This window comes from Myzus persicae, unplaced genomic scaffold (assembly GCF_001856785.1).
Source record: "Myzus persicae strain clone G006 unplaced genomic scaffold, MPER_G0061.0, whole genome shotgun sequence".
NCBI lineage: Eukaryota > Metazoa > Arthropoda > Insecta > Hemiptera > Aphididae > Myzus > Myzus persicae.
In genome coordinates this window covers 988,742-1,010,190 of record NW_019102308.1, presented here as the reverse complement: position 1 = coordinate 1,010,190, position 21,449 = coordinate 988,742, and the positions used below count along the sequence as shown (strand labels likewise).

General features: G+C 29.2%; 2 protein-coding genes across 8 annotated transcripts; one reads left to right on the top strand and one right to left on the bottom strand.

Moving 5' to 3' along the window:
* Positions 1-271: 271 nt before the first annotated feature.
* Positions 272-3,156, top strand: LOC111031790 (transmembrane protein 138). Its single transcript, XM_022311888.1, has 4 exons — positions 272-879; positions 982-1,054; positions 2,014-2,188; positions 2,951-3,156. The coding sequence occupies exons 1-4, from the start codon at positions 749-751 to the stop codon at positions 3,076-3,078; spliced, it is 507 nt and encodes a 168-aa protein (XP_022167580.1). The 5' UTR covers positions 272-748; the 3' UTR covers positions 3,079-3,156.
* Positions 3,157-3,429: 273 nt separating this feature from the next.
* LOC111031789 (nocturnin) lies at positions 3,430-20,168 on the bottom strand. Of its 7 annotated transcripts, XM_022311882.1 has the most exons (10): positions 19,565-19,701; positions 19,407-19,476; positions 16,140-16,354; positions 15,864-15,999; positions 15,588-15,784; positions 5,338-5,510; positions 4,827-4,886; positions 4,613-4,734; positions 4,345-4,551; positions 3,430-4,280 (listed from the first exon to the last, which is right to left on the bottom strand). In XM_022311882.1, the coding sequence occupies exons 5-10, from the start codon at positions 15,776-15,778 to the stop codon at positions 3,780-3,782; spliced, it is 1,254 nt and encodes a 417-aa protein (XP_022167574.1). In that variant the 5' UTR covers positions 15,779-15,784; positions 15,864-15,999; positions 16,140-16,354; positions 19,407-19,476; positions 19,565-19,701; the 3' UTR covers positions 3,430-3,779. The 7 variants fall into 7 exon arrangements, with proteins under 7 accessions (XP_022167574.1, XP_022167575.1, XP_022167573.1 ...); XM_022311883.1 differs by lacking the exons at positions 19,407-19,476; positions 19,565-19,701 and adding an exon at positions 19,969-20,168; XM_022311881.1 differs by having other exon boundaries at positions 19,407-19,702.
* Between the last annotated feature and the right edge of the window lie 1,281 nt (positions 20,169-21,449).

Here is a 21,449-nt window from a genome sequence, read left to right as displayed (position 1 = left end):
ATTATTGTTCCATATCCATATTATGAAAACGACGGAGTTTGGTTTTTGTATAATTCTATTTCAGGGTCCAACCATGTGTTTCCACGAACACAATAAATCTCAAAAAATCCTAAAATATTCTCGTTTCCGCCCCGGAACCTCTAGGTATCATCTACACCGTAGTCGTTGTTCCTGAATATTACTCCCTCTTCCTAAATCCTATCCACGCCAGATGCCACACAAGTGTGCAGTACACAGGACATAAAATAGGTACCTAGTCGTTTCGTGCCTGTCTGCGTTCGTCGTACCTATCATTATTGTATTTAATATCCTACCTGCGCATCGCTATACCGCTGGTCGTTAGCTCACTTTATACAGTACGTTACACGGTCGCCTGGCTTTGGATTTTAATTAAACACATGACCCAGGCGTAGGTATAACATGCGTGCCATGATGTGTTCTCTCATGCGTGTGTACGTGTAAAACCTTGTATTATTAGAAGTAGTGCCTATTTATTACCTACCGTTGTTGTGCGTTGTTTGATGTTCACTGGACGAAAACACAAATGGCGCGGCGAACAGACGTTGCTATAGGGACCGCCACGAGTTTTCCGGCTACACAATAAAAAAAAAAACCATCGCCGACGGTGGTTGAGGAGGGGACCAATTATTGGCGGCCGGGCTTTCTCGAGTACGGCAGCACCTCTTGTACACTTCAGCTGTCCACAGTGGACAGTCCACTGCGCACTCTAAGGAGGCCTGTCGAAGGAATGCGACTGTCCGAGTTCAGGTACACCCTGGTGCTGGTCGTCCAGCTGGCGCTGCTCGCCGTCGACCTGTTGTTCAACACGTTTATCCACCGGTACCTGGCCAACACGGGAATTTCGATTTTGCTCTTTGTGTAAGTATGATGAATATAATATATTTTTGAGAAACAGATTTTCAACTTCACTATTAATCGATTGTGATTTTTTTTGTTTTATCGCAATGTTATATAATATAGGTTACAAGACATCGGTCAACTGGTCGCCATCGCCGTGTTGCTCATCACGTTCTTCCAGACCAACATATTTCAGGTGACAGAATCAAATAAATAATAATAGAATATTCATTATTATAAGGGTTGGGAGCGTAAATAAAAAACAAAAAAATATTTTATGCCCTAAAAATTCAATTAATGCACTTACATTTTTTTAATTTAAATAAGTTTTGAAAATATGTTTATTGAATTTAATAAAAAATTGAACAGACCTACAGGACAACACAATTTCAAATCTTCTACTGGTAGACTTTTACTCTGAAAAAGAGTTATTCTCATTTAATTTCCGTCACCAGACTCGTAATGATAAACTCGATTTTTACGTCGTACCTACTGACCAGTTTCAAAAATTACAATGAATAATATTTGATTAGGCTAGCCCGCGACAACTTATTAAGTTATTTTTATAATTAAAAATATTAAAATAAACCAAATTCAGTGTTAAATGCCATAAAATCCTTAAAATGCTCTAAAACAGGATTTTCTTATTTGGTACTGGGCCGTGAACGCTGGTCGATGGTCTAAGGTTAGCAAGCCAAGGGTGGGCCGATTTTAATTGGCATAAACATCGAGATTTTTATATGATTTTATACACGTCTATGTTTCTTATATCATCTTATTTGTGTGTGCTTATATGTTATACAATTATAATTATTATTTACACCTGTATATTACATTTGTGGGCCTCGAGTACATCATTTTTTACTGAAAAATAAAGTTTACATAATTAGGTATTGGTGATGGTGATCCATACAACTAAAATTTTTGGGAACCACTGCTCTAGAAAATGGAAAATTAAAACCTAGGTATTATTTTAATTCAAAAATACATGAAAAATACCTTTATGTTATAAAACGAGCATAGCTTCGGAAAACAATATGGAGACTAATAAATTAGACTATTAGAGAAAAGTGCATAAAAATCCCAAATTATTGTATTATCCCCTCGAGGGAGCACTTATTGGAGCACCTTACGATAGTTTTGTAATTCCTGCAGGCCGGTTTCATTGTGCTGCTGTTCAACGAGTTTCGGTCGACCATCATTACAGGCATCGGTTATTTTATACTAACCCTGTTCGTGCAGGTGTGGACTCTGACTAACCGTTTCAAGGGACAGGTGTACTTCTACTGGCCGGACGGACTTTACGTGTTTTTTGTCCTGCACAAGTTCAGTAAGTGTTACTTAACGTTGTCTTAACCATATAATAAAAAACACCAATTCGGTTGATCCACGATAATTTATAATTAGAATCTAAGCAGTTTTTCGAAAAGTTTAAAACTGTCCGTTTTTTTTTTGGCCTCATATTATAGATTGGTGTTCATTGAATTCGTTGTCTGCAGAGTGAACTTTTTGTTTTTGTCAACTTAAAATCACAATGAATCACAACTTTTTTGTCTTACCAGGTTCATTTAATTTAACAAGTTATAAACCCTAAACGGTGCATTAAACATCAGTGATTTTTGGACAACTTGGATGTGTGGTATTTCCGGTTATTGGGACTAAGTACCATAAAAAAATGATTATAATATGTGCCAAGATAACCTTAATTTTTTCGCTTATAAGTATATATCGATTACACTTATGTAAATAAGACTTCCATTATTTGTATGGTTTATTAATATTATTCAAAAGAGATAAATTATGTATTATTAATAACAAATTTAATAATATTTGAGTGTTTCGGAGATCGCCAGTACTTCATAATTACAAATATAACTTCAATTAAATGTATAAAACAATTTTAAGTATAGAATATTAGAATATAGAGTTAGAGTTGTCGATATATAATACAATTTAAAATGACAATATTGTGGTATAGAATAAATGCTGATATCATGACTACCAGGAATACCTATAATGACATTTAAAATTTAATAAATAATATTACAAATAAAAAATAAAAAATAACATTTATTCAACATTATGATTACAGCTTCATGTTTGCATTACTACTTGTACAAAAGAACAGCCCTATGTATATCAGATCCTAAATTTTACACTGATGAATGGATTAATCATCGTATAAATCAAGAATCAAATCAGAGAAGTCCTAAGTATTGATGTATGATGAAGTTGGATGTATGTAGTATGTTGTTAAGATAGAAATTAATAATAAATTATGATACAATATTGATCATAGATGGTTGGCAACTAATCAAAATCACAGCAATTTACTCATATGGTAATAACTTTTAATTATAAATTGTATGATTGCTGCCAATGTCATAGGTTAGGCTAAGAAATAGGAAAAAAGATAACTTACAAATGGAAATTAACTTTCACAACAAATCTGATGTTTATTAAAATACATAAATAAAATAAATAAATAAATAAATAATAATAAATATAGATTTCAAATACATCATAATATCTTATAAATAAATATAAATAAAATATTTTGATCTCTTTTTTTCTTTTGAATAAATATGTTTACTATATTTTTACTTTTTAGTCTTGATTGGTAAACACAATCAGTACTTATAACTTATAAAATAAGGTTGTTTAGTTCTTTTGTTGTGCTCATAAAATATGGTTGGTAAAATGGTAAAAAGAAATAAGTATTTAAACCGAATAAATTAAGTATACACATTTTATGGGAATACAATTGGACTAACATAAATGGTCAACTTTACCACTTGAAAATAATTTAAAATAAATTATATTGTCAATTCCTTATTAAAACAAAAATAGTCTACCTTATAATTTTTAATAGAAAAAGTGCAGATAAATACTATTGCTGAAATAAAATCATTAAAACAAAATTATTCACAAACATTAGATGTATTGTTGTTAAAATAAAAATCACTTATCAAAGAAAAATGATCTGACGGATAAGTCATAGAGGGTACTCTATTCTCACCAATATCTATTTCTTTTGGCATTTCTAATATGTTACTAACAGTTAATTTATGTTTAGTGTAAAACATGTAGTCAATGGTATGCATAACTTCTCCTTCGCCTCCACGAATCTTCCAAGAGGTGTACAGAGGTTCTGAGCCAGACAACTTATAAGCACTATCTAGTGGTAAATAAGAACAACTGCACATGGTACTGTAAACTGGTTCTGTTGGTTCTGCATTAAAATCACCACAGACAATTGTTGGGCGGTCCGCTGCATGGGAAGATATGAATTGTAGTAAATCTTTTCCTTGTTCGTTTCGCAAGGTGGATAGCAAGGCTCCTTTACGAGCTTTTAGATGAGTTGTAGAAACACACAATTCTTTTTGTGTACTTTTATCTTTAAGTACCAATAGTAATGACACCTTAAAAATATATACGTTATTAAATAAACATAAATAGTTTCTGTATTTAAAATGTATACTTTACCTGATTGCTGTGCACTGTCCATACTTGTAACACTTTATCGTGTTTTTCTAGCAGATCAAACTTATCATTTTTGTAAAATATTGCACAACCATCAGGTCCATTATTATCATTTATATAAACACACGGTGAATCTGGTTTAGGTACAAATAGACCACTATAAGATTGTGTAGCAAGAGCTCTGCTGAGAAAATCAAAATGATCAACTTCCTACACCAAAAAAAAAAAAAATTAGTTTTATAAATTAAATTTTCTTATTTTTTAATATTACCTGTAAACAAATAATATCGGGACTATGTCTTAGAATTTCTTCAAGCATGTGACACCTTCTATGTTTCCATTCTAAAGCTTCTAAAGGACAACTGTCAAATCTATCATTATTCTGGCCCAGAGCTGAAATAAATTATGTAAAAAAAATCACTGTTGATAATGATTATAACGATGACACAATAGAAAAATGTCAAACTATTAATTATATTAGTTACCTTGTGACAAAACATTCCACTGAAGTACTCTAACAGGATTTCCTTCAACACTATCTGGGTCTACACAAATACATTTTTTAATTAAAAAGTAATTGTAGGTAAGCTAAGATAATATTACAAATTATTCAATCACACATTTTGATAAAAAGTTTTTTAAAGTATATAAAATGTAACCTCAGAGATGATAATAACATTATAGAGCTATATTTGTCTAATAAAATTGTATGCAATTAACTAGGCATCAGAATATAATTTTTTATCAAAAAATATGAATTTTATTTTATTTTGAGTAAATTTAAAATGAAATAGTAGATTTTAACTGTCTCCCCCCCCCCCACTTATTACCTAGTCATTAAAACCATTAAAAGAAAAAAAAACTAAAAATAGATTTAGTTCATAAAATATTACTTTTGTAAGTGGTAAGTAGTAGCACATAATTGAATGTGTAATATGAATTATGAATAATGTATGTAAACGGCAAGTTTATTATTTAAAAACATGTAAGACTAACCATATGGGATTGACGAAAATGTTCTTTTTATGAGTTGTGAGTTAGGCCATTGATTATTATGAGCACGGCAATATTCAAGTAATTGTTGATAGGTGACATGGTTGTCAAACTGCAAATCTTTATCTTGGGAATCTTCATTGTCAATTTTCACAGAAGATGTGAAACTCCCCATCCTGTAAAAATTTATTAATAATGAATAAATAAATTTGGTGATCACTTATTTAGTTATAATTACTTATAGGTAAATTTAGAAAAAAAAATTATCTACAGGTTTATACAATTGTTTCTATGGAATCAATATACATATACCTACTACAATATTAATAAACAACCATGTTGCAAAGAATTTTTAATGGAAAAGGTATAATTTGCTATTTGCACTTAGAATATAAATATATACTTTTTTACTATACACATACCAAACTATAAACAAGAAATATTTCCAAAAATATATCTAATTTTCTGTAGAAGACAAAATAAAAAATGAGCAAAATTGCACAGTTACCGTAAACATACTCGACTAATATTAGGTAATCGATGTCGGTCGTTTAATCGTTACTTGTTTGGGGGCATCATAAGCATCTGCAAAGCGGACTCTTACCAAATATATTTTAACATAGTCGCCGCTCTCGTCTTGACAGACGCTTTAGGCCCGTCACCGTTAACACTAGAGGAATAGAATTTCTTTGGCCTCAGTTTTCGTGGCGCCGCAAGGGCAGTGGTGCGCACAATCGGTCTAATCATCGTGTACGAGTTTAAACTTAAAAATTTACAAATTGTGTTTTCACCTACCTACGATGACTACTGACCCAGCGGCATATCGGAAAAATGAAAAATTAATGTTTACGTCTACTCAAGGTCAGGGGGCCGTAAATACCGAATACGTACAATGTTTCTTGTGTGAAATTCTCTGCGCACCGCAAGTAGTACATATTGTAGGAACACAAACGGCAAAATCACAAATCCGCTATTCGGTAGGACAACACTTTCCCCCTAGGGGGGAGTGTGCGCGCGCGCGCACGGTTTCAAGTGTGTCGAGAATAATATCAAAATATAATATAATGCAATAATAATAGTAATAATATTGTGTAGTTACGACGATTGCGGACGAGCGAAAACGTGAACAACAACCGAAACAAACAACAATCAACAATGTGAAAAAACCGCCTGCATCAAATGTCAATAAAATAAAAACGGGGAAGTAACGACTAAAGATACGACGTTATCACGCCACGGTGATAACGTCGTCATCGTACGGCGCGCCAGCCACGGGACAACCTACAATAATAATATTTCTATTATAATTATATCATATAGGTAGATAATAGGTACACGGTATACTAATGTTTATACAGGTTATTAACTCCGCCGGACTAGCGCGGCGAACGGTACCCACCGTGGTAATTGTTAACAAATAAATTATTGTCGTGCCCGTTACCGCGACCTATCCCACGCGTCGTACAGCGGCCGTACGAGAAGTGAGAACAGCCGGAACAGGACGTAGGTGACCCGGGGAACAGCTGCAGGCTGCTGCTGCTGTTACGGGCCCACAGCTAAGTTGACAGTCGATCGATAATGATCATAGAGAAATTATTTTGAAAAATATAGGTGTACATTTAATCTTTTGAAATATTATTGTCAATGCGTATTTTTGCATAATATATTATTATATTATTTTAGACGTTAGTGCAAATGAATCCGCAAATATATTTATTTTATTTTGCATAATGAAGGTCAATGTGTGGTCTATGGGTTAGTAAAAATTTCATATCTATAGACTATACTGTATAGGCAATATAGACTATATTTGAATATTATATTATGGTATTTCAGTGAGAAAGTTTAATATCATAAATTATTTTTTCATAATATACATTGCCCTCTATAGATGTATACATAACAGTACATTTATTTCATTAGGTAAGTTTGTTTTACTTAATTTTACTAATTTAAGAACTTTTAGTGCAGTGTTTCCCTATTTTTGAATGCATAATAACTTAAGTATGGACTATTTTTATATGTTTAATATCTACTCCACACTGTAACGTTAAATTCGTTAAGGGTGGTACCTACGAAATTATGAAGATTGTAACAAGTAGCGATTAATTTGTGACATTTTTTTAATTATACATACATACATTCTACTTCCCCTTTTTTATCTGAGCTCTAATAATATTTGATTAGCTTTGATGTTTTTTGAATTGGCTGAGACAATAATTTATCGGCAATGTATCCAAGCCCAAATTTAGGGGAAGGGGTCTATTGATTTTAGTTTCCCATCTCATTTAACAAAAATATTTTTGTTTTCAAAAGAAATTTCAAAAAATAAAATGAAAAATTACTAAATGATAAATTTATACCAAATTTTTACCTAATATCAATATTTTATAATAATTATAATTTTTTTAGTTAAAATAGGAGTTGATATTTGAAAACAATTATGTAATTAAATATAATATACTAATATTTAGGTAGTAGAAGGTATGATAGATACGAGCCACGAGGTGTACCATGGTTATATTTTATTGACATATTCAAGTATTCATTATTGATATTATGTGTTTTAAACCTATTTGTATTAAATAACAATTTATACCTACATATAAATTATAATAGTGTCTAGAATTTGTTACTTCGGTGGTTGTGGTGACTGAAGCTATGGGACTAAAATACTAGCTATAATACCTAAAGTATCTTTGTCTAAAATGTTTGAATAATTTTTAATTGTGTGAAAAACTGCATACAATATTATTTTAAATGTATTTTTAATTATTTTTCTTTCAATGGTATAAAATTATAAGATAATTAAAAATGTTTTGAAATAAGATGAGCGTCTAAGTGTTTTGTGACTCAGTGTATCTTTAATCTGGAGTACAGGTGTTGGTAATAAACTTATGGTTAAACCTAAAACTTCGGTACCTTTGCGATGATTTTTTAAATAGATGTGTCATTATGTTTAAAGCATTTAAACATTTAAACTAATCTTTACCTATACGAAGGTTATAAACATATGCACGATCATTTGTATTACCCACGTGTTTGTGTGTATAACCTATGTGGTACACTGGTACACATGTGATAAAGATGGGAAATAATAATTATAATATTATATAAAATACCTATAGAAGTGCACAATAAGTCATCATTTTTGTTGTTGCATAATTTAATAAATGCATAGCCACGATTATTACAATTCGCATTTTATAGTTATTCACCTAGTAATCCCCGAAAGTCTCCTTTTGTCGAGTGCGTTCATCTGAAAGGTCTCGGAATATATTGTCGATTCCGCGGCCGGACATGCCATTAGACAGAGGTCCACGTCCATAGCTTCAGCGTTTTCGGACATGGCGCGAGTAAAATACAATTAATACAATGATATCGGAGAACGTGTCGACGACTGTGTGTGTGTGTGTGTGTGAAAGTAACCGAGTATAGAGTATTGACTAAAAACAAAAAACGAGTATTTTGCTTTTTAAAAATCCCGACTGTGACGCGAGCTGAACAGTCCGGTTGTAGGTTTATTATTAAATGTTATACGAATACGAAAGCTGTAAACTCCACGGAAGACTTAGACTTGCGTCTCCGCCCGCGCCGTCTCCTTATATTTTATACAAGCGCCTCGGATTCGCCACAGTTATGCAAATACGCTGTTTAGCGTGTCTTTTTCCTATTCATGTTTATTTTTTTTTTACTCGTCCATTCTAGTCGCGTGATGTTTTTTTGTTCGCGTTTTCTCTTCTCTCGCCCGCGCACGCGTACACACAAGTCACAATGCGCGCGTGTGCCTATAATATTACATTGTACCTATATGCGTTTACAAAATTATATTATTATCGTACACGCACACCGCAATACCGAGCGTCGACTTGTACCTATTTACGTCATGCGGTCTGAGCATAAATGTATATTATTATACAGGTATATTTTCGCCGCGTATTGTAATAATAATAATATATACAATATTATAATAATAAGACGTGTTAAATTTATAATATAATGTACGCTCGCGAGAATAGTACCACGTATACAGGTACACTCAGCCTCTTCGTCGCCGTATCAAAGCCGTCAATCTCCTCTTCGTCCACGGAGACAAACGACGACTGTACAATGGGGTTATTACTCATTATAATAATAATATTACACGGTCGCGCGTGCGGCGGATTACGCGCCCCCTCCCCCCTCCCCCCGCCAGTGAGTCTGTTCATAATATTGTTGTCATTGTGCTCGAGTCCCGCGGTGTCCGTCTCGTTATTGGATTTCCGCCTACGCAGCACCGCGTACCTGTGGTGTCTGCCTACAAAATATGCTCCTCGCCACCGCACGACATTACAATATTATTATGTTAATTGTTAATTGTAAATATAAATTTAATATTATAATATTAATATATTTACTCCACGTTATATGCACGTGTACAACTATTGAACTTTAAGGATACTGGATAGAATATATTAAAATAACAAATCTATTTTTATATTAATATTATTATATTGTTAAGACGTATAGTATATTCACTGCCACACTTATTGCGTAGGGGGTTAGAGGGTTCAGCTCCTCAAACGCATACACATTTTAGCCACTAAACAGTTATTTTTTTTTTAATGTTTTAAATACTTCTTTGGAATTTTTTTTTGTATAAAATGTCTAGATTATAATCAAATTTTTGTCAAAACGTATGAATTCAGTGTCGCAAATAGGAAAAATATTCAGGGGGCACTCAAGCCCTTGGATAATTGTTGACATTATGAACATGTGGTATGTCTGGTCAAAAAAAAAATGTAACGTTTTTGGTGCACTTCTCATGGTGTTTGAAATTTGAAATTTGAACCATAACTTCTTTAAAATGGGGTCTCGTGCAAAGTATGAATTTAGACATTTAAATTCATCTCTTTCAGTAAATGTAATCTGTTGTTTTTCTAGATTGATACATTTTGACCTGTATGAAAAATATAGTGTTGTAAAAGAATACAATGGATATTGTTTGTTTGCCGTGAGAGGTTTCGGTTCACTATGCCTTAATCATACATAGCAACCATGTATATCTGTCGTAAGACAGATCTTAATATCTTATATTTTTCCCAAAAGGAAGACATTAAAAAAAAAATAATTGTATCTACATAATTTTAAGATTATTTCTGAAATTTTGTACAGATAGTTGAAGTACCTAAAGTATTTATTTATTGTATTACCTACAATTCTATTCTTAATTTTTTGAGGGAGCTTAGCTCCTTAACTCTCTTAATACTTGTTCCACTTCAACTTGGATATACCTACGTTCAATTGTGGAACAACTCACATGAGATTGTTTACGGATGTACATTTTAGCTAATTGTAAATTACGGTTATAAATTTATGTTACGATATGTTTATATTTGTATGTCTAAGAAAATTTTAATTTTGATGTAATTTGTACCTACTAACTATAGTTTTTTTTATCTAACACATTTTTTAGCTATGTATTTATTTATAGATTATTATAAGAATAATGAATAAAGATACTAAGATATGCTTACAAAATATGTCGAATAGTTGTATACACAAAACACGCGCTTGATTTAGGAAAAAAATTAGAAGGGGGATTTAGCGGATGTTGGACGAAAGAGCATTCAACACAAAATTAGTCGACACGTTACTGTATGTGCTTCGCCCCCACACTTTCTTTCAGCAACAATCAAATCAAAACAACATTAAATTTTTTCTACAAATAAAATTCGTCAACTATTAATAAATCATGCATTAAACAAAGTCCATAAATGTTCATATGAACTATCTTGTATAATCAAATTTCATATCACTATATTTTATAGTTATAAGTAATTTTAACAATATATTTTTTTTTCCGTAATTACAAAGTAAAAGTATTATAGCATTTCTATTTTGTATCAGAAAAACTGACAATTTACTAATTTACTAATCGGACGTTTTCAAACACAACTATAATGGAAGGTGATTTACTAAGCATAGCCATTGCTTACGCGCTTTTTATCTTCTAATAGTTAATTTAAACATATTCTGATTTTTGGAATTTTGGAATTTTGAGTAAATTGGTCTTAAAGGCCGTATTTTTAAACATATAAATAATAATGTATAACACTATAAAAATACTTATTAGTTATTATTAATCTATAAGTGTTTAAATGTAATATACGAGGTAGGTATAGTAAACAATAAACCACCTCCTTAAAAATTCTAAAAATTTGAACTTGAATAAATATATAATTAGCCGAAACAGTAGTGGTGAGTATAATTGGTAAATCATTCAATGTATAAGTAGATGATCTTTAAGTTCTTCAAAATATCACTACTGTTATTATTATGATTTATGAACAGCAAACGTCATAATTATTTTAGGATTTACCTACAAATGCTGAGATCCCATCATGATACCTACTCATCCAACCTATATATAACTATATTTACATACGTACTTGCAGTACCTATTTGGGAATTATTTTTACTTTTATTTCGGCCTGTATGTCTGCAAATATAGTTCAATTCATTTATCCATTCCATTTTAAACCATAAAAATTTATAAACTTGTTTATTTCATTTACCATTACATGTTGTTATAAGAATACAACTATTTTTACATATTATACATGGATATCATATATTATAACATTTGTTTAAAGTGCAAACTAAAATATTTGAAAAGTTTTTTATTATGTAATATTATCATACATCAAACTATCAAGTATGTAATGGAATGATAAAGAATATGAATGAAACATTTAAAATAGATACAAAATAATATAATTCCTAAACTCATACTGTAGATATAAATTTTCAAATCAATAATTCATTTTTATTTCGAAATCATGCATTGTGTTCCTGCAAACGTATGCAGTTAATAATATTATAAATATTTCAATGGTTAATAAGCCATTAACACACAAAGCTATAAAATAGTAAGGTGTACCGGCAATCTCCTAGCATACAATTTAGAGAGGACTTAATGTTTAATCTATTGCTAATAATTGATAATATTATTCTATATGATATTTAAGTTACCTATACGTGCCTTAGTCACTACATACCAATAAAACATAATGTATAATAATATATATATATAACTATAATTAAAAATGGTACCTATTTTGTACTCATAATTCAAAATAATTGTGTGGATTTTCTTCCACCATTTCAATGTTAACTTCTCTTTGAAGATTATGCATAAAATAAGATAAACCTTGATTTTCGTGAAATTCGCAATTATTGACTAGTTTTATTTTTGGCATTAACGCCAATTTTAACACGATAAACTAATTCTGACTACTCAGTATCAAGGCAAAACGTTTTACTATTTTAGTATGGTGTCTTGAACTTTTCTAATTTTTTGTTATATATATATATTTATATCAAGGTCCATCGTTATGTTTCGTATGGAAATTTAAAACAATAACTGTGTAAGGTATCTTCAGAATAAAACGATAATACTATTATACTAGTATTAAGAATTAGTATAAATCTCTACCCTTTGGTCTTAGTGACTTTAGCCTTATACTAACGTACAACAATTTACGAATAAGGAAGTAACTATTATAGTTATAACAATTAACAGCTATTATACCTAATCATTTCCATTATCCGTTTTATAAATCAATATACAATGAAATTAAAAACAAATTTTTGAATCAAATTTCTTAGAAACTATAAGTTTAAATGTAAATCAACTTTAAATTGTTCGTTCAGAATTGATTTTAAAATGTATTAAATATACATATAAATAAATAAATAGTAAGTAACTACATAAACAGTAAACGGGTACATAGTACAAATGTGTTATTAATGTTATTATATTATGTAATGTAGGTATTTAATAACTGTGCATGAAATAAAAATTGTACTGTAGTAACTACAGTGTAGTTTAATATAATTACAGCAACATTTACTTTTTTAAACCATAGTCCATAAATGCTTACCCAACAAATACCTACTAAATACAACTAATTATATAATGTATAAAAGTGATTTTTAATAATGACAAACTTACTTAATATATAGTTTATAAATAGTACTCTCAACACGATTTAAGTTATATAGTTATTAACACTTGTACACAATTGTATATATTAATTAAATAATATCCACTCATTTATCATCAATATGCTGTACTTAAATAAAATGGAACAACATTTTATCAACGATGATAACACATTGACTGATTCTTGGCTCTTTTGCTACTGATGTACAACAACGACTATGTGCCAACTGCCTACAAGACAATTATCACGAGGGTCAAAGTATTTGTGTAAGGTTTCAACAAAATTAATTATTTTATTGTCTATAAACATATAGTAGAAATGGGGTGAAACTGTTCAAACATAAACCCTTATTGCCATTTGTGTTATATTTTAGTATTTTATACTGATTTTTATAGGCATCACTAAGGGGTATCGAAGGGTACTTTTTCTACCTCGAAAAATAGTACTTTAGAAAATAAAACTAACTATATGAAAGCTTTTTTGTAGATCATTTTCTTATGCTACCCTAGAAGTTCGAATCTATAAAAGTATATAGGATACCTACTTTTAGTAATGAAATATTTGAAAATAAATCTTATATTATTTAATAAGTTACTCTTTGAAGTTCGAACTATTTACTGTCTCAACTGAATCCAACCCAAATAACCTTATTGAGAAAACGATATCATTACAACAATATATTTTATGATTTAATGTGAACTAAAATAATTTTTGTTTCTAAACGAATATTTTTTTTTATTTTTGATGACATTACTGTACCAATTTTTTAATGTATTAATTTAAAAACTAAGATTTAATGATAATAATGTATAAAAAATCTGATTTTAGAAAAGTACAAAGAAATTCGCCTTTATTGACCTTGAAATAAAATAGTTTTAATTTCGAAGATTTGTAAAAAAAATTCCATTTGAGAAATATATATATATATACATGTATAGATTTAAGCATACAGATAATAGATAATCATTTATGAGTTATCACTTATCAGTTATCGGTATATCTAAAAGTAGATTTTTTAGAAATATATACTACGATGATATTACATAGGTATGTGCGTCGCGGAAGCAATGCGAAAGTAGATCTCGCGGCGTCGTCGGTTATAACGAAAAAAAAAAGGTATAGGTATGTATGTATTTTTGATTCCCGAATCTTATGATAAACTTCAATATAATAGTTATCATAAGTTATACATATAATACGAGTTTAAAAACAAAAATAAAAAGTGCGAAGAAATATATAATTTGTATGAAAATGAATAATAAGTTGTATATTCGAGATTAAATGTCTTTATTAAATATTTTTATCACTTGAATTCTTTATTTGACTCAATATGACAATATTAAATGAAATACACCCATTATTTTCACAATAAAATGCATAAAGCTACAAAGTTACCTACCCCTCTGGTATAATTTACATAGATAATAATAAAAAATATGCTGCTTGACAAAAATCTTCTCTATACGATTTTTAACATACCTAATCTCTAATTCGTATACTCCAAAATACCGAATATATCACATTTAAAACATAAGTAGATGCATATACTAACATATATGGCTATACGAGTATATCTACAGATTATAATTTATGAGAATAAATAAAAATGCTCGATAATGATATTATGTAGATGTTTGGGAAATTTCAAACTTAAATAATAATTCACGAATCTTCAAGTATTAAATATTTAGAAATTAAAGACAATTATAAAACAGCATAAGGTGATAAAGAATTTAATTTTAAATTTATGAGAGTAATTATTAAAAAAATTAACAGGTTGGAATGAGACACAATTATTTAATATAATATTCGTAGTTATTATAATAATTTTCAGTCTGCATAATTAAATTGAAAAATTAATATTATCTGTCGTGTAAAAAAAAAAATACATGATGTTTACAGTGGTTAAATCTATAATAATATCATTAGATATTTATATTAAAACATATAGATACCCAACAAATGTTTTTAATAGTTTATTATCACATACTACATAGTACCTATATCTACTATAGTATAAATAGCTTTGTTATTTTCACATTCAAATCTATATTATTTATGATTACGTTTACGTATCTATGTTAAATGAATCATAAATTAAATATACCATTTATACCTAAAAATGGAATCACTAGGTAATAGGTAATAGGTATTAAATAATACACGCGATTAAAATACTATTAATATAGGTAACAATTAATTTTATCTACAAGCAAAATATCTACTATGTACCAAATAATTATTATAAATATTTTTTAAACTTACCTAACTAAGTACAATAGTAATTCTCTAGGTGGTTCATATGGTTGGCCTGGTCTTAGTCCAAGTTCAACACTTCTTGCTTGCAAACGTCTTCTTGCAGCTGGCGATGTCATTAAGCTAACACTGGCAAGAGTTTCGGCCAACTCCAGTGACCTTTTAATTGCGGATAAGTCATATCGACACGGCTTTTCCATTTTATCCTTATTTCACAATTAATAAAAAGGATATTTTTCAAAATAAAAATTTTAAAAAGCAAATTATAATCATTGTTTTACTCACAAAGTGTATATCACAGTGACGAACAAAAGCAATTATGAACCGGCGGGTCCGGTAGCGAGAATAACAACTGTGCGGTTTTCGGGCGCGAGTAAACACTATACTTGATAGATAGTTATTTTCAGTGATAAACAATTATCTAAAAGTTATAATTAAAGGGTAAAAAAATTAGCATTCAATTGCGTGGGAAATTGTAAGTTGCAAAATAGTTTAGTTAGCCAGTCAAAAAAAAATAATAATAATAATAATAATAAAACAATACAGTTTTACTCGTATTACTTATACAACGCGGCTATTTTTCCATCAGTCAGGAAGTCGAACACACGATAACTGTTGAACGACGGTGTCTCGGCGAAGAGACTTCAATGCCGAGGTCACTACCTGTGGCCGGCCTTCCAATACACAGCTCGCTAGTACTTTGTGTAACATTCACCGGTGTCACGTGACCGATAGTTTTCACTGATATAATTTCCTTTTTTTACCCACTTGAGCACCTGTACATGAGAAAAAAAACCATTAGACTAGGTAATTTTAACTTTCGGCAATCATCGAGTAAATTGAATTTGATCCGAAAAGCATCATGTTATAAGCAAGACAACTTAACAATTACATTACTCCAATCATTTGTTTGAATTTTCGGATCATGGGTCATAGAATAATATTTTAATTGTCAATATTATATTATTATTCCACAATAACGACTAAATGGATTTATAGTTGAGTTGTTTTATTAAACTAAATACATTTGAAGGATTGATGTCTTATAAGTTAATGTTATGACAGTAAATGGTTGAATTAAAAAAAAACTAGTCATTTTTTATACAGCTGCAATGCTGCATATATATATTATTGCTTATCACATATTCTTATATATTTTGCCCTAGGTGCAGATTGTTTAGGTTCTTTAAAAAAAATCTTCATATTATAAACGTATACAATTAATTGACTTGTTTTTAGTCTTAATATATTACGTACATGCGAGTGCTTAAAATTTTAATTTCTAAATCGAGATAATACTTATAAATCATAGTTAATAATACATAATTGTAGTATGCATATGATTAAAAATATTATTAAAACTAGATGAAAAAATCAAACGATTATAAATTTCTATCTCATACAACTATACCTATGCATACAGTATACTATATAATTCTATAATAGCTTATAGATTTTAGAGTCTAGACTCTAGAGTATATAATAGTATAATACAACTAAAGTCACATATTAAAATGGCTTATTATTACAATTTGTACATGGATAGTTAAACAGTTCGATAATATAATTAGAATCGATAAGCAATCTTACTTATTATTGTAAATAGGATAATTATTCTATGAAAAAAATTACAGTATTATTTATGTTTATTTGAGAATAAGTTTGGTTATATTTTACGTCTATGGTTCAATAATTAAAACTATACGCAATAAGCATTATCAAGAACAACTATATGAAGAGTAAAATCCTCAGATATTAATGACCTAATGACAAAACAATGAAAGGAAAACGTAATATTTATATGTATAAGTGGTGAGTCAATGGAAAAATATAAAAATTGAACAAAGATTGTTATACCTACCAGATTATCCCTACAAATTACAATACACAGTGTTATATTTAAAGCGTTTGGTGGAAAATTCAATAAAAATATTTTAGAATGTTTAAAAATCGTATTTCATTATTTATTCATACTTGTATCGTATATTAAATATTAATCATATTAGGACGTTTCACAAAAACAAGTATACTGTAGCAGCTATGGAAATAAGGTCACCATAAACTGAATGAGAATGACTACTGAACATATAGATAAATTATTTATAGTTTAAATTTTAAAATATAATTTGTATATCTAATGGTTAGGGAAATGATTTCGTTTATACTTACTACTTACCTAAAAATATTATTGTATATACTATATAGTATATAGTATTATTGATTTAGGAATCATATATATGTAAAAATGTAAAATATATTAGAAGATATACATGACAGCTAACAGTAAACTATATAATCCAAAAGTTCATTAAAATGCCCATCATATATATTTTTTCTGTGTTAAATTTTATCCTACTTATAAAATGACGATTTAAGTATGATACCTTTTGAATTTATATTAATAAGCTAGTATGCCTCTTTAATATAGATTAACTACTAACTAATGAAGTGATATACTAGTAACCCGAATTAAATATTCTAAAAAATATATATATAATCTATATGCACGCATAAGTCATATGGAGGTAGTCTAACCTCGTATAATAATCCGTTATCTATTATTAATTATTATGCCTATAAAGATAATTCTCATATAGGTACACTTTATATCCAATAAAAATTAATTTATGACAGACATTGGTTTCATGGCACGATCTTGATTAAAGTGATTGTCTCATGGTCGGTTAGTGCATACAAGTCATTATACTTTAAATATATCATGATCATTATTAAGATATATACCTATAGCTAAGTACAAAAGAAATTGTAAAAGAAAGATTATATAGATATACCTACTCGAAAATCGATTGTGCTTAATAGACATGACGTATTTGAATAATTCATAAATATTCAAAAGTAGAGCACAATATCTGTAGGCGCACAACTGTCTTCTTATAACAACAATAAAATAATAAAATTATTCGATTTTATCCTGTAAAGTGTAGACTGAATGTAGAACGTTCAAGAAACATACAAACTAATAATAAAATATTAATATTAGATTTTAGATTTCGAAATAAGCATTTTATTTTATAAATAATATTAAGTTTATTTACAATAATAAATAATAATTTTTATAATAATTAATATTGTTCAATTTTTTAGAAACCACTTGTTTGGCAGTGACTTATAACAGTTATAAGTAATAATAACAGTTCCAATTTCAAAATGTTCAGAATATTATAATTTTAGATCATTCTAAATTGAACTAATTATTAACAACTAATAATATTAATAACTAATGATATTAATAACTAATAATATTAATAACTAACCAATCATTCTAAATTGAGAAATTATCAAAAAACTGCTTATTACAAATGGCTTCTTCCTCCGAATTATTTTTTTGAACTCAATCAGTTTCAAAACAAAAAAATTATAATTTATTGCTGAATAAAAAGTAAACAATAACGCTAAATTAAGAAAAAAAATTTAACAAGTAGTTATTATCATATTATTCGAAATTAGCATGTAGTCATATACATTTTATTGTGAACTGTTATGGTCGTAAAATTATGGTAGGAAAATACCTATGTATAAGTTGTTTGTTGTGTTTAAAAAAAAATAAAAAATAAACTTCATAATTTTTTCCACTTTAACTAGGTATTGGTTTTTTCATTTCGTCATCGCTACAATTAATTATACCTATTTCCAATTTATATAATGTAATACATGATACAACCAAAAGTTGTATATTGAGAAAAAAACATGTTTCCCATCTTGCCTTGCAATTTTTGCAAGATACATTGATGACGTTTAACGACGATAATAAATGTTTTCTTAGAATTTAGTTTTATAATAAGATATTCTATACATATAAGTACATACTTCGGATGCTTTGAAGTATTGCGGCAGCTTCTTTTCGTCGAATTAACACTAATTGAGATTTGAGGTGGTGCTTCAGTATATATTTTATGAAAAACGAATTTAAATTTATTTTAATACACGTACATTGTAATATTTGTTTAAAAAAAAAATAATTTCACTTATTTTACTTAAAGAATGCATTTCTGTTTATGTATATTCTGTAGATACATTATAATATACGCCCTACTATAATATCTATTAATAAGGTGAAAAATGGTTTTAAACTTTTAAATAGTGGCAGTATGCAGAAAGTTTAAATAAAATTACTAATTATAAAAATGTATCGTGTATTTTTTAATGAATTTGATTTTAAAATAACTAATTTAACATAAAACATCATATTATATTATAACTGTGTCTCCGACCTACGTGAATATAATAATGAAATGCCTGTATTTTATTCCATAATCGCTTATTATATTACCATTTAATATTCACAGATTAAAAACCGTTCTGACGTCTTTGACACGAGCATAATTAAAATTAGTATTAAATTGCAGTGATATATAATTATTATACATACATGTGTAATAAACGTGTGTTCACGTACTTCTTCTATATCAAATGAGCGGTTAATGGCCGACAGCAGTTTGCCGGTTTGTTTATCAAACCCAGATATCCAATGGTCGACGTTTGTTACGGGTAGCCGACGGCAGTAAGCCAGGTTATTCCAACTAAAAAGTACGAGTAAATGAAGTTGATCATTCGTCAAGCATATAGAAAACTGCGTTAGTGCTTTACCTCGGCTGAAATACGATAAAAGAACATTTAAATCGGGTTCGTAGAATTTTAACAACTGCACAGAGTTGGGTAGATCCATCCCATTTCACTCATCATATTTAATTACTACAATGAAGATCACAGTATAGATGATATTGTCATATCGATTATAATGTATTAAAATATAATATAATTTATAGGTTGGACGGAATCACACGATTTGTTTTCTCTTTCTGCAGGCCCCCACGCGCTAATGCGCTATAGGTACACCTGGCAAATTTTCGTTCAGTAGAATCAATAATGTGTTAGCTTCAACACTATTACAATGAATTGACCCGTCATCAAACTTGGTTTTATTAGAACATTATACATGTGTTTGTACTTATGGCGGTTTTACTACCTACATTTTAATATTATCATGCAAATAAAATAATAACGCTCATACATCACAAACATTTGAAACATTGTTAAAAATACAAAGTACAAACACAAATTCATTTCTTAATTCTGAGTCATAGGTATAATACACCAATTCAACAACACGAGATTGGTTATGCTGGACGAAAATTTAAGAGCGGTTTGGGTTAGAGGTGGATAACCGATAGTGCAAAACTGTCACCCTGTTAAACAGTAGTCTTGACATAAATAAATAAATAATTTACATCTACAATTAATATTAATTAAGATAATTAACGTTTAGCAGTCGATTTACTATAGTAGGTATACGTCGTTTAGTGCAGCTGTCGAGGTAAAAACTAACAACCAAAAACAGGATTTATGCGATCACCGGTGCAGGCTGGATGATGTGCGTGCGTGTTACTTATGAAGACGATTCATAATATATTATTATGTTTACAACTTGTACACAGTCTACAGTTAAGTATAAGTACGGTAAAATATGTAATAACTATAACACCGTGTCTTGTGTATATCGTAAATGCATTTAGTAAACAGTAAACAATATACTAAATAACATTAAACGTGGTAACTGCGGTAGATAATAAATAATCTTAAGTTTAATACATATTATAATATATAATTGTAATAATTGTATACCTACGCCCAGTACGCTTTACACACACATATATATATACCTATATTAAATATATATAAAACTGCAGTTATTGTGGCGAAATATCGCGGAAAAACGTAAACAATACGAAATTCATTGTATGCAATTTCACACTATATAATATGAGCACACGGCACACACGTTACATTTAGGAATACGAACACGTTTATTGCACTTGAAACACTCGAGTAATATAATATTTATTATTAAAA

What these genes read in the sequence shown, in the direction of transcription:
- LOC111031790 (XM_022311888.1), top strand. Translation starts at nt 749, where the DNA reads ATGCGACTGTCCGAGTTCAGGTACACCCTGGTGCTGGTCGTCCAGCTG. An exon ending in ATTTCGATTTTGCTCTTTGT is followed by an intron (nt 880 to 981) that starts GTAAGTATGATG and finishes TATATAATATAG; the next exon opens with GTTACAAGACATCGGTCAAC. An exon ending in TCCAGACCAACATATTTCAG is followed by an intron (nt 1,055 to 2,013) that starts GTGACAGAATCA and finishes TAATTCCTGCAG; the next exon opens with GCCGGTTTCATTGTGCTGCT.
- LOC111031789 (XM_022311883.1), bottom strand. Translation starts at nt 15,778, where the DNA reads ATGGAAAAGCCGTGTCGATATGACTTATCCGCAATTAAAAGGTCACTG. An exon ending in TTACTATTGTACTTAGTTAG is followed by an intron (nt 5,511 to 15,587) that starts GTAAGTTTAAAA and finishes AAATTTTTACAG; the next exon opens with GATGGGGAGTTTCACATCTT. An exon ending in GTGGAATGTTTTGTCACAAG is followed by an intron (nt 4,735 to 4,826) that starts GTAACTAATATA and finishes AATTTATTTCAG; the next exon opens with CTCTGGGCCAGAATAATGAT.